At 45.3% G+C, this 12130-nt stretch overlaps 2 protein-coding genes across 28 annotated transcripts in view; one reads left to right on the top strand and one right to left on the bottom strand.

Moving 5' to 3' along the window:
* The window catches only part of GPR107 (G protein-coupled receptor 107), a 41490-nt gene extending 36525 nt beyond the window's left edge, over positions 1-4965 (bottom strand). For both annotated transcript variants that reach the window (XM_052814233.1, XM_052814232.1), the window contains exon 1: positions 4827-4965. In XM_052814233.1, coding sequence (XP_052670193.1) covers positions 4827-4937 — 111 coding nt within the window. In that variant the 5' untranslated portion in view covers positions 4938-4965. The remainder of the gene's footprint in view (positions 1-4826) is intronic.
* A 5725-nt stretch (positions 4966-10690) lies between these two features.
* The window catches only part of FNBP1 (formin binding protein 1), a 104251-nt gene continuing 102811 nt past the window's right edge, over positions 10691-12130 (top strand). For 6 of the 26 annotated variants that reach the window (XM_052815552.1, XM_052815560.1, XM_052815562.1 and 3 more), the window contains exon 1: positions 10694-10961. In XM_052815552.1, coding sequence (XP_052671512.1) covers positions 10938-10961 — 24 coding nt within the window. In that variant the 5' untranslated portion in view covers positions 10694-10937. Of the gene's footprint in view, positions 10962-12130 lie in introns of all 26 variants that reach the window. The other 20 variants (XM_052815555.1, XM_052815548.1, XM_052815550.1 and 17 more) reach the window with 7 other exon arrangements.

The following is a 12130-nucleotide window of genomic DNA, read 5'->3' on the forward strand; positions in this document are numbered from 1 at the left end:
CGTTTGAATGCTAGCTACTGTCATTGCAACGGACTGGAGGAATTAGTTGACTATAGTGATCTTACCTAACTGAGAGTTGGGTTTTGGCCAAGTGTTTTACAAGTATCGCAGTGTATTGTCATTCCATCAGACCTTCTATGTTAGGCAGGGTCAATGTTTGGACAGTCAAACACCTAACACACTGGAAAAATACGTGTATGGTGTAGATGAGAAAATTTCTTATGTAGTCCCATTCCTCCAAATGATTTTTAGCAAGGCCTTGCGTCTTATAAATAGGATAAATACTGAAAACTGGATATGTGGGTTCAAACAGAATCACTTGGGTTAGCTTCTCTAACAGGAAAAATCAAATCCCCTCCTCTGCTCCCAGTCTTAGTTGCAGAACAATTTACTTCCTCTCAGTCTGGCAAGGAAACTGTAGAAATTGATCCCTTTCCATGCCTTGCTCAGTTGATAAAGGTTCAAGTACAGTGAACTTTCTTATTTTTTAAATAAGGAGGTCATGAAGGACCTCACATGAAAAGTGGCAACTGTGTGTAATCTTTACTACATCAGATGAGGAAAGGTCATACCCCTGTTACTTTGCATTCATAAATCAATAAATAGGTATGCAGTTGGACCCTCAAACCTACTGGATCATTAATTGGAAGAAAAGCAGAAACAGAGCAACAAAAGTTAAAAAGCAAGTTTAAAATGTGGTTTAAAGCACTTTTACAAGTTGTCACTAAAAAGAAAATTGTTTCTTCTAGGAAAAGATAATCAGATTGCAGAATACTCTAAGCAGAGAAGTCAGCTGCTAAAGGCAAACAAACTGTTCTGGACAAGGTACTGGAAGATCAAGCTAAGAATTGTAGAAGTACAGTAAGTTCTCTCTCTTCCTTTACCCCCAGTATTAATTTTGACATCTCTGCATAAAACATTCCTGACGCATAAATATCACTCGCTGTAACAGCAGGACACTAATCCTGACACAGCTAACCTGTAATCTAGCTGTAATAAGATTGCCCTAATAGAATCAAGTTAACCTGGCAAATAACCAGATGGTTCCCTTAATGCTCAGAAGAGGAAAAGAAAAAAAAAAAGTTAGTGACACATGGCTCACAGCAGATGCCTTGTTCAACAGAGTATTACAGCTGTGCTGTCTTCGGGTTCTAGGTCCCTTAACATGCTTGAAACAAGACCACATTTGGTTCCTTTAACACTGCTTTCAATGTAATTTCCCAGTCAAAACAGAAGATTAATAGTAGCTCTTTACATAGCACATCATGCATATTTAATCGTATCTGGACAGATAAGCATTTGTCTGGGTGATTGGGTAGAGGGGAGTATGAGGGGGGGATACAGTCTTATCTAGCCACAAGGTGTTTTGTACCTTGTAAACATGACCAGAGACAACTGCTTAATTCAGAGTACTTGCAAAAGCTATTCAGTTCAATTTAACTTTATTTACTCTGCCAGTTAACTAATATGCTCTCCACCAACAAAAGATAATTAATATACAACACACACACTTTCCTCCCTGGTTTTATCTCAGCTTTAAGTGCTTAGAGTTTACAGCCTTAGTTCACAAATCCTTCAGCTTTACATGATCCCAAATGCTCTGTCACCAGTTGCCACCAAGCAACAGCACACTCTCCAAGAGCATCTACTACTCCACATCTTGACAGCTTAAAGATACTGGCTTATAATAATTGTCTCACCTCTGACAGGAGGTTTAACAGGTTGGAAGAATCCAGCTTTTATTTAAAATCACTCAACTGCTGACTTCAGAAATAATCAATTGTAAGTTTACAACAAAGGAGTGAACCCATACAAGTGAATACTTAAGCATCTAGGTTGTTAGCATACACATTTTAATTTACATAGGATGAATTTAACAGTTAAGCCTGCCCCTTTGAGAAGAGATGGTCTGGGACTCATCACTAACAGGTTACAGTCAAACCAATACTGTAAGTTCTGAGCTTATTTCCATAAAAAATCTTCCACGCTCCTTTAGGATAAAAATTGATCCTGCAACATTTCAGTAAGATTACAGGAAAGTGGTATCCAAGATTCTGTAGCCCAGAACAGGCAGAAAAATATTCTTTAACATTTTACCCAAAATCTAATTGGGATCAGGCTATCAGTACAGTGAAAGTTTCGTCAGAGAGTGCTTACCCTTAGATGGAAGAAATTTTATTATTTGTGTGAGACTAATAGCAAGACTTATAATTTGTATAAGACTAAATGAATTACTGTGAAAGGTATTTTCAACTTGAGCAACTGAAGCCTGAGACCCACCAACATTAAAAGGCCTCAAGTACTTACAAACAACCACTGAAAAATAACATCTTCCAAACAATAATTTGACATGAAACTGCAATCTTGACAGTATCATAAAATAGGAGAGGTCTTACTTCCCTTTTGGAAGCCAGATAATTGTAAAGATAACTCACTTTAACCAAAAACTAACACCACAACTACACAGTGTTGTCAGTTGGATGGTTCCTCACGAAACTGGTATGTTTGGCTGTTCACTAGCATTAAACTTAACTGCGTGCCTGACAAAGGCCTCACTTAGACCAACTTTCTCATCCTCTGAGACCGCTTGCCATTGCATTGTGCAAAGTGTAAGGCTTCAATATTATAGCATTCAACTGTTAAGACAAAAAAAACCTGGTTTTTGGTCAAGAGAAACATTCCAAGCAGCAGCTACTTCTGCAAGCCTCTGAAAATCATTTCCATCAGTCTTCTATAAATCCAGTTTTCGCAGGTTGTTTTTGGTTTTGCTTTTTTTTTTTAAACGTATCTCATTAAACTAATGAAGCTGATAACAATCGCTACTAAGGAAGAGAGTCTCCTTTGACGAGGTTAGTCTAATGGCATCATTCAAACAAATCATTTTTCTAACTCAGAAGAAATAAATCATTTTGTATGCTTTTACAAAGATAAAAGAAGTTATTTTCAGAACGGGAAACCACTCAGACTGTGGTTTGCTTTTCTGACAACAAAAAAGCTTCACCTTTGCATGCTAATTACTAAGATACAAGAACGAGGCTATTCTAACTTAAGCAATAACAGCTTGTTTGAGGAAACCTAATATCTAACACTCACACACAGCTGTGGCCTTTAGCTTGGCACAGCGTCAAAGCACACTTACAAGCAAGGAGCCAATGGCAAGAACACTAGAAGGGAGATTTCATTGTGAAAGGGTACAGTTGTTGGAGCCTAATGTTTACATAAATGCTGTAAAGCAGTAGACGAAGTAGGAAGGGAGAGACTGCACTCTAACAATAAAGCTCACGTTTATACAGGAGACGGACAAAGGCATTAACGCACTTCTACCTTTCACAGTGCTTCGTAGGTCAGTGTTGCAACTGACACAAAATACCTACAAAATTAAAACCAATTAAACCCCACTTTGATCATAAAAATCAGCAAACAGTTTAGTAATTGATCCAGGCAGTTAAGAGACACCCTAATAGGAACTGGAAGCTGTAATGTTTGCTGCTGAGGACATTTGCTGGAGGCCAGTTTGAAAGTTTTCTATGTAAGGGAAAAGTATCACCCCAGGAGAAATTCTTCCAGCACTCAACTGTTGGTCACAAATTCCTTAAAACAATAACGTAACCAGCACAAACCTCCTCATTTATTGCTTCAGAGAAAAGTTTACTTTTCCTGAAGTAGAACAATATTCACATGGTCACACATAAGACAACTACATAGTCTGGAAAATTCCCTATGAATAAGTCACAAACGTCCCCCTAGCATTCACTGTATCCCAAAGGCTGAAGGGGAACTCCTCCAAAGTTATGGCACTCTCCTTAAACTGCTACAAGAACACAGTGATGTTGGTCCTAGTCATATACCACTTCATTAACTTCTTCCAATGTTTCTACTGGCAAACTATTGCATGTTGTTGACAACAAGAACAGAATTAACAACCTAGTTCTAAAGATTTACAGAGTGCTTAATGAACTATATAGAAGCCCTTAAAAGGCATCACCCCAAACGCACAGTTCCTCTATCACATAACAACTGTACAACTTTTCATTTAAAACACAACAGACAGTGGCACTCTGGAGCTGCAGATCTTTGCCACGATCTGCAGCACTTCCCATCAACAACCCTGAATAACTAGTTTTTCTCAAATATAGACACAGGAGGACACAACACTCTTTCAAAGCACAACCAGAAGTCTACCAAACTGAAACAGAGAGATATCAGCATTGATATCTTTTTCTGCCTCTATGGTTTGCTTGATTAGTGCAAAGAAACTACACCTGGAAGGCCAATAAAACAGCCACACAGCCTTTTAGAGTCAGCAACCAGCGATCAGGACAGGAAGACTGCTGCAGAGCACAGATTAAAAGCAAAAGCAACCCCACCCCCCCTTCGGAAACCTCTCCCCAGCTCACGTTCAGCCTTCTCTTATCACACACAGCTTTGTGCTTTGCCTTTAACAGGACGTGAAGTATTTGCACCTTCAAACCGCTACAGTTCTGAGGCCCCTTTCACACGGTTTCCCCACGACTAAGAAACAGACAGCCAAAACCGCAGGGATGGGGGCTAAAGGGATGCTTGAGGAGGAGGCAGAATAACAGGAAAAGCAGAACACAGCGGGGCCCGGGCAGGCTGAGGCGCAGGAGGAGAGCCCGAAGAGAAGCGAAGAGGGCGAAGGGCCAGGGGTAGGCAGCGCGACGAAGCCGGAGGCGAGGAGAGGAGAGCCCCGGCCGTGGGAGGCGGGCAGGGCCAGGCCGGCCCTGCCGCTCCCCACAGACAACCCGGAGGGGGCCCAGCGCGGCCGGGAGCCGAGCCAGCAGGGACGGGGGCGGCGCAGACCTTACTTTGAGGGTGAGATGATGGACGCGGGCGCCGGCCGGGCCCGCCCAAAGCAACACCAGCCCCAGCACGACCGCGGCCCGCACCAGCGCAGCCCCAGGGCCGCGGGCCGCCATGTTTATTCCAGCATCAGCATCCCCTTCCCGCGCCACTTCCGGGGTCAAGGGGCGGGGGACGGCGGGCACGTGACCGGGGCGGGGCTGCCCCTCACTCCTGTCACCGCCGGGTCTCCCCTGTCGCAGACGCTCGTCTCCTGTCACCGGGGTTTGTGCCCTGCCACCGGGGTTTTGTAGCTTCCCAGCCCTTTTCTCTCCCTCTAGGGCCTTTCTAGGCTCCGCCGGGCTGCCCCCCCGCCCGGAGGCTGCCTCCCACGGTGCCCCCCCGGGGTGGCCCGGGCCCCTCACTGAGGGCCATGACAGTGGCCGGGGTCCTGTGGTGGGCTCCCTCCTCGCTGGTGGCCCTCGCTGCTCTCACAGGGAGACAGTGGCCAAAGGGAACCCCCTGAGCCTCGCCCAGACCAGCCTTTGTGGCGGTGCTTAGCGAGGCCCTGGTTTGGGGTGAGGTGACACAGAGCTGCTCTTCCCGCCTTAGCCCTCAGCCATGCAGCATAGTTCATGGGGACATTTGGGGTTGTTGCTTCCAGCTCAACCGTGGATCGGCCGGCAAGTTTCAGTTCTTCCTGAGAGCTATGGTGAGAGCAGATGTCTGAGCATCAGGTAGTCCAAACAACCGAAAAACTGCCTTTCTGTTTAAAGCTGGGTTTAGAGAATTAATTTTAAATATCACCAAAAAAACAAAACAAAGGGCTTTCTGCTTCGTTACTGGAATGGTGTTGAAGCTATTGAACTATTTGAAACTGGTAGCTGTAGTCCCACTTAAAGATGAAAGCGACAAGCAGATTGGGCCTGGCTTCTGTGACTTCTCTGTTGCTCAAACCGAGTAACACAAGCAGCAAACTAAACATGAATAGTGGCAATTAAAATGGCTTTTAGACTAACATTGCTAAAAAAAAATTTGAAAGGCTACGCACTGTGTCTTCATTATGAGAAGCCATCAATATAAGTAAATGTAATTCTTCACTGGGGAGTCCTGTGCTGTCAGCTCTTGTAACTCAAACATTCTGACTTTCAGTGTATGGAGTAATGGCTGTGCAAGTTTCTTCATCTAGAGCCAGATAAACAACTGGATGGAACAGGCGAGTAGTAAAATGCAAGTAAGGGTGAATAGGCAGAGAAAAATCAATAGTCTTAACCTTTATATTAGCAAGATTATATAGAATGTCCCGTCTTTGTACAGAGGTGATTCAGATGTTACTGTATGTTACCTCTTACAGTTTCCTTTCCCCCTTTTCTTTTATGCTCTTAGGTAATAAAATAAACACAGAAATCTCACCATCAGCCAAAGAAACCTAGACTGGTACCAGAAAATATCTGGAAGCATAAAAAAAAAAAAAAAAAATCAGTCTGTGTTTTCCTAGCAGGATTTTCTCTGGGCAGTAACTTGCACGTGCCGCTAGATGTCCTGTCAGCATCAGGCCTTGTAGTGCACGTAGCTACTACACCCCACAGACTGTAAGAAACCTAAGTAACTACAAACATCAGATAATTTATTCTGAAAAGATAACTCTGATCCAGATATTTTCTTGGAATTGATATTTTTAATGTTGTAATTACTATCATTCTTGCGCATAGACCACGTGGGAAATCTAGAGACTTCTGACTCCTAGGAAATAGTTGCCTGCAAGCACAGCTGCAGCACAGGCTTTCAGGCCTTGCTCCACTACCAAGTGTCAGGCACACTTTGACTACTTCAGTGGTCGAATAGCAGGAGGCTTTCCCCTATAATTCTGGGGTTTGGTTCATCTGAAGAGCCTCTGTTAGGCTGAAGATGCTTCCTCATAGCAATCAGGGATTTCTATGCCACAGATTAGAAACTGTCTGAAGATCTTTTTTTTTTTTTCATGTAACTCTTCACCAACTATTAGGATATTGTAGTAACTGTAAGTTTCCCACTTACCTAGACTAAATAATCTCAAGTTCGAATTTATAATGTGTTTACTTTGGCTATGCATTTTCTAAGAACTTGCATGTTAAAAGATGTCTATACTTAAATTTACATACCTATCAATATGCAAACTGGCTGCTGTCTGTAATGAATATGCTGTAACAGCAACTCTCATAGTTACGTTGATATGTTTTACTGTAGCTTCCAGACAAGATTTGCCTTGCTCTAAATGTGCTGTTCCTAGCAAGTACAGTTATTCTCAGCTGTGGTTAGACATATTTAGCCTGGATATCTTTTTCCTTTACTTCTTCATTGTACCAAAACATTTAATTAGAACCCTTCACAGATTTTTTTTTTTTAATGGGCAACTATTGAGATTGGATGGAGGGTATCAGCAGTGTCTGAAAAATCTTGGTATAGGGACAGTCTACAGGTACACCTCAGTATAGATTATCAGTTTGTTAACATACTCCCTGAGCGGAGGTATGGGCACGTCACAGAGCAGCAAGGGCTGGCTGTTCCCGAGGGACACAGAGTTGGGAGATGAGCATGATAACACAGACAACAGGGCAGGAGCCTCACCATTCAGGGTCCAGTCCCACAGTCCCCAAGCAAGGTGAGCAGAGCAGGCCCAGGGACGGCAGCTGGGAGCAGCCAAGAGTCCAGGTCATCAGGTGAGCTTGTAGCAACGAGACAGGGGCAAGGCTAAGTTAAGAAATCAATCCGCAGTTCAGGTGATGGTAACCAAGGTCAGACACAGTCTAGCGATGACTGGACAGGTCCACAGGGATGAAGCAGGTCTGAGATAAGGCCAGATATGAGCCAGGCCCTACATCAACAGGATCTATAGCCAACCATAGCCATAGCTGCACCTGGGACTAGTACCCCCAACACCACTCAAATAGAGACTGAGCCCTCAGGCCAAAGCTTAAATGGGGTTCCTGGGTCCAGGGGCAGGGAGTGTGGGTGGAGGCCACAGGTGAGGTTGGCTGGGGCCATTAAGGTTTATCAGGTCTTAATCAGGTCTTAATTAGGCCCCTCTGGGCCCTGATAGGACATTTAGAGAGAACGAAGGTCCCCTGCTGTGTGTCTGAATGATCTGTGTAGTGTTGTAATAGCAGAGAGGAAACAGCTGTGATGGCGATGGCCTTAGGGAAAGGTGTGTCCTCTTCCTTTCCTGGTGCTGTTTCAGTCCCAGTATATGAGAAGTTACAAGCAATATCTATGTTCCTTGTCTTGGATGTGGATGATCTGGGTAGAGTTATAAAAATAAAAGGGAAGCAGCTGCAAGGGTGATAACTCCATGGGGGAAAGGTGGGTCCTCTTCCTCTTGTATCCTGGAAGCTAGAAATGCTTGTATGTGTTCTGAAAGTAGTGATTTTTCTTGCTTTGCATGAGTAAACAAACACAGAGAAAAGGGTTTAGATTGAACGTAGTTTAGGGATTTATTTTCTTTAAATACCTTCTGAATCATTCAGCAGCTAATCTGGCTGTTCTCAAGTGGGACTGGGGTTTCCTAAACAAAGTCCTGGCCTTCTAAAAAGGGAATTGCTTCTACTTGGGCTTAGGATCTACCTCTGGGAGTGTTTTGAATCGCAACAACAGGAGAGGTAAACACAGAGAATTTACAGGAATAGGCCCATATCTAGATAACAGATCTGCATGGTCTTGTTCTCAATGTGGCTGAGGGAAAACTCCCACCAGCTTCTGTGTTGCTCAGATTTGGATTGTGCAAATTAAGTAAAGAAGTGCTAGATAATGTAATTTCTAAGTGTCATTTTGAATTATTCTTTTGAGGCTGGGACCTACTGAGCTTTCCAGCATCGTACTTCAGCATAAAGGGCTCTTAATGCTCCCATCATTGTTAATTACCTTAGTAATTAGGGACAACCAAGCTGCAGGCCCTGCTATTTTGGGCACTGTGCACCTGAAAGTAGTAACGTAAAGTGGCAGGCCCTGTCTTGGAGAGTTTTAAGGTAAATAATAAAGACAATCAAAGACAGGAAACAGTACTCTTCCAGAAATACATGGAATTAATTTTATTTAGTGTTTGTCTTGAACCTCTGTCCACACAAATTTTAATAACTTTTCATAGGTTTTGGCATGGTTGATTCTAACGTACCATCATAATACAAAACTTGCATTTCTGGCCTTTATCTTTCTGGAACTGGTTAAGCATTTCTATCTTTCAGTGTGGACAGGTTTCCCTGCCCATGCTGGTGTAACAGGTTTGCCGTGTTCCCCTCCCAGCTCTTTGTGCAAAAGGAAATTCCACAGCAAATTTACCTCAGATGATACTAGTGCTGCTTTCTGTTTGGTCTCCGTACATACTTTTTACTGAAGTATTTATGGATTAAGCTCTCAAAGTCGTGATGCAACTGTGTTGTCTGGTTTTGCAACGTGTTCTGGACGGACTTAGGTCTAAGGACAGTGGGCTTTGGTGCCCCTTCCCTGAGAGTCTGTGGAAGTACAGGCCCTTGGAAGATTGTGGTTGTGCTTTAGGCAGCATGGCAGGCTCAGATATTTAAATACGTTGGCAGTAGCAGGAAGAAATACTCTAAATTGAGTTGAACAGCATGTCTCTTAGTTGTTTTAAGTCAGTCCTTAAAAGTAATAACTTCTAATGATGAACAAAAGTGTTGCCTGTTCTCTGTCTCTCTTCAAAGACAGCTGTGTGAGGAGCAGCATTCTACTCTTATGTTCAAATCAATGGAACTACGATAAAAATAAAAGCAATTCAGTTATTAACATAACACTTGTCTTCATTGTTGTTCTAAATGTTAGAATTGCTTAACAAGTTATTATTTTCTTGTCCTTTCTCATGTAGGGTAATAGCCAAATGTCAGTGAAAGAAGTGCATTAATCTAAAGGAGGTAAGCAGCTGGCCAATTTTTATCTTCTGACATCAAAAGGATCCACACTGTCTATAAGCAGATACCTTTTCCTCAGGTGAATGAATATGCCTCCCTTTTTTTTTCCCCCCATGTAAATCTTTCATGAACAGATGCAGCAGTGAATATAAAACTTCAGTCCAAAGCTCTCTTCGCATTTCTTGTAGCTGAAAAACAGATATGTAAAATCAGATTAAGTGACACAGCTCAAATAAATGCTGTTACAGAGGACGGCGAGCACAAAATAAATCTTATTTCTCTGGCAAGGAAATGAGCCATTTTCTGCAAGGCCTGCGTAATTGCTACAATAACCCACATTTATGCAAAGGCAGATAAATTGGTTATTTTCCTGCTTACTTGTCGAGCGTGTTGGTGGCAGATGGTGGACTTAATATTCCTGGATTTGGGTTATTTTGGGGGTATGCGTGTGTGTGTGTATATATATATTTTTTTGGGCAGCCGAGTTTGAAGAAGTCAGCCCTTGCTGTCAGTTTTAAGGGTGTGGGTCTCCTTCTCTGGGGCGGTTGCCCATTTTCCAAAAGGTCAAAACAGGAACCTTTGCTTAAAAAAAAGCCTCACCTCGCAGGGGGAGAGGGCGGTAAGAAATGGGGTACGGACACCTGAAAGAGGGAGGGCGGGCGGGAATCACCGCCAGCGCTGCCCTCCGGGCGGGGAGCGCCCACTTCAGCCAGCCGGGTGCAGCCGCCAGCCCGCTCCGCACTTCAAAGCGGGGCGGGGGGGCTGGAAGCTGCCCGCCGAACCGCTCTCCCGTGGGGGGACCGGGCCGGGGGGGCGATCCGGGCCGGGGGGCGGCGCAGCCCCGCCGCTGCCAGCGGCGACCGGGGGCGCGCTGACTGGAGACCGCGCCTGCGCGGTGCCGGCCTCGCCCCCCCTCCCCTCCGCCGCCGCGGACCGCGCCTGCGCAGTGCGCCGGAGCTGTCAATCCGCCGCCCCCCCCGCCCCGCTCCGCCACCGCCTCCCCGCGCGGCGCCGCTCGGGCCATTTTGCGGCGCGATGAGGCGGGAGCGGCGGTGAGCAGCGCTCGTCCCCGTCCCGCTCCTCTCCGCACCCCCCTCCCCTCCCCGCTTCGCCCCGCCGGGGCTCGGCCCCTCCGTGCGCGGGGAGCGAAGGTGGAAGGAAACCCAGCCAAAGGGACAGAGAGACCTCGAGCGCCCACCCCGCCCGCCCCTCAGCGCCGGCCCTCGGCGGCGCGGCGGAGCCATGAGCTGGGGCACGGAGCTGTGGGTGAGTGAGTGGGGGGACGGGACGGGACGAGACGAGGGGAGGGAGCGGGGCCGCCGTTGCGGCGGTTATCGCGGAGCGCCGCGCCCGCCCCGTGTCATAACGGTCCGTGCGGAGGGGCCGGTGTGGGCCGGCCGGGGGCTGCTCTCGCCGGGGGAAGGGGGGTTTCCCCCTTTCTAGAAACTTTTACGTGTAGCCTCCGCGGGGAAATGCCAGCAGTTTTATTTATTTTCCTTCAGTGAAATAAAAAAAATCCCGCTCAACAGCACGGAAAAAAAAAAAAAAGCGACGGCGGTTCTAGAGCGGAGGAAGGCTTTCAGGCAAAGGCTGGGGTGGGTTTTGTGTGTGGCTTCTGCAAGAGGCTGGAGGAGAGGCTCCGAGGTGGATTGATATACAAGGGGGTCCAATTTCAGGAGAGGGAGCTGCAGGGAAGAAAAGCCAGATGATAAAATTTCCTTTCGCTGTTGTTAAGGGGTTTCTCTCCACGCTTGTTTTGAAGGACGGAGGTTTTTATTAGGAGAGTTTTTTGTCGTGTGTAAATAAGTACGTTTTAATGGTGGGGAGGGTTTCAATGTGTAAAGCTCCTTGATTATTTTTGAAGTGAACCTGGAAAGTATAAATGCGTTTGGTTTACGGTGGAACATTACTGGAAAATACCAAACTGTTAAAAGGAATGAAAAGTGGATAATAGCGATTTGAAATGGTCCCTTGCTAATCTGGGAAAATAAGGGTAGGCAGATAAAAGAAGTCTTGAAAGGCAAAAGAGATATACATATTCAATCACAAAGAGGACATGATGCAGCCATGTTTGGCAGCGTGATGGTGGAGCATGGAGCAAAACCTGTTATTGAGGGCTTGTAATAGTGGACAGGAGACTGTGCAAGCGGTTGTTAATTTAATGGAGGGACATTAAAAATCTTTGCACAAATCTGTGCTCGGGAAGGGGGGAGGAGGAAAACGAAGGCAGTGTTTTGAATGGAGAAGTCAAGAATGAGTGGCAGAGGGTCATCTGGATTGCAAAGCGCTGCAGGATTTTGCTCCTGTATGGATATGTGTTTGGCTAGTAACTAGTGTGAGCTAAGATGCAAACGTATCTAAGCTTTTACACTGTCTCTGTATAGAAATGGTTATTTTAGATGTGCTAATTGCTGTCCTTTCTGGATGCATTACTG

Source organism: Harpia harpyja, chromosome 19 (assembly GCF_026419915.1).
Source record: "Harpia harpyja isolate bHarHar1 chromosome 19, bHarHar1 primary haplotype, whole genome shotgun sequence".
In the NCBI taxonomy this organism is placed as follows: domain Eukaryota; kingdom Metazoa; phylum Chordata; class Aves; order Accipitriformes; family Accipitridae; genus Harpia; species Harpia harpyja.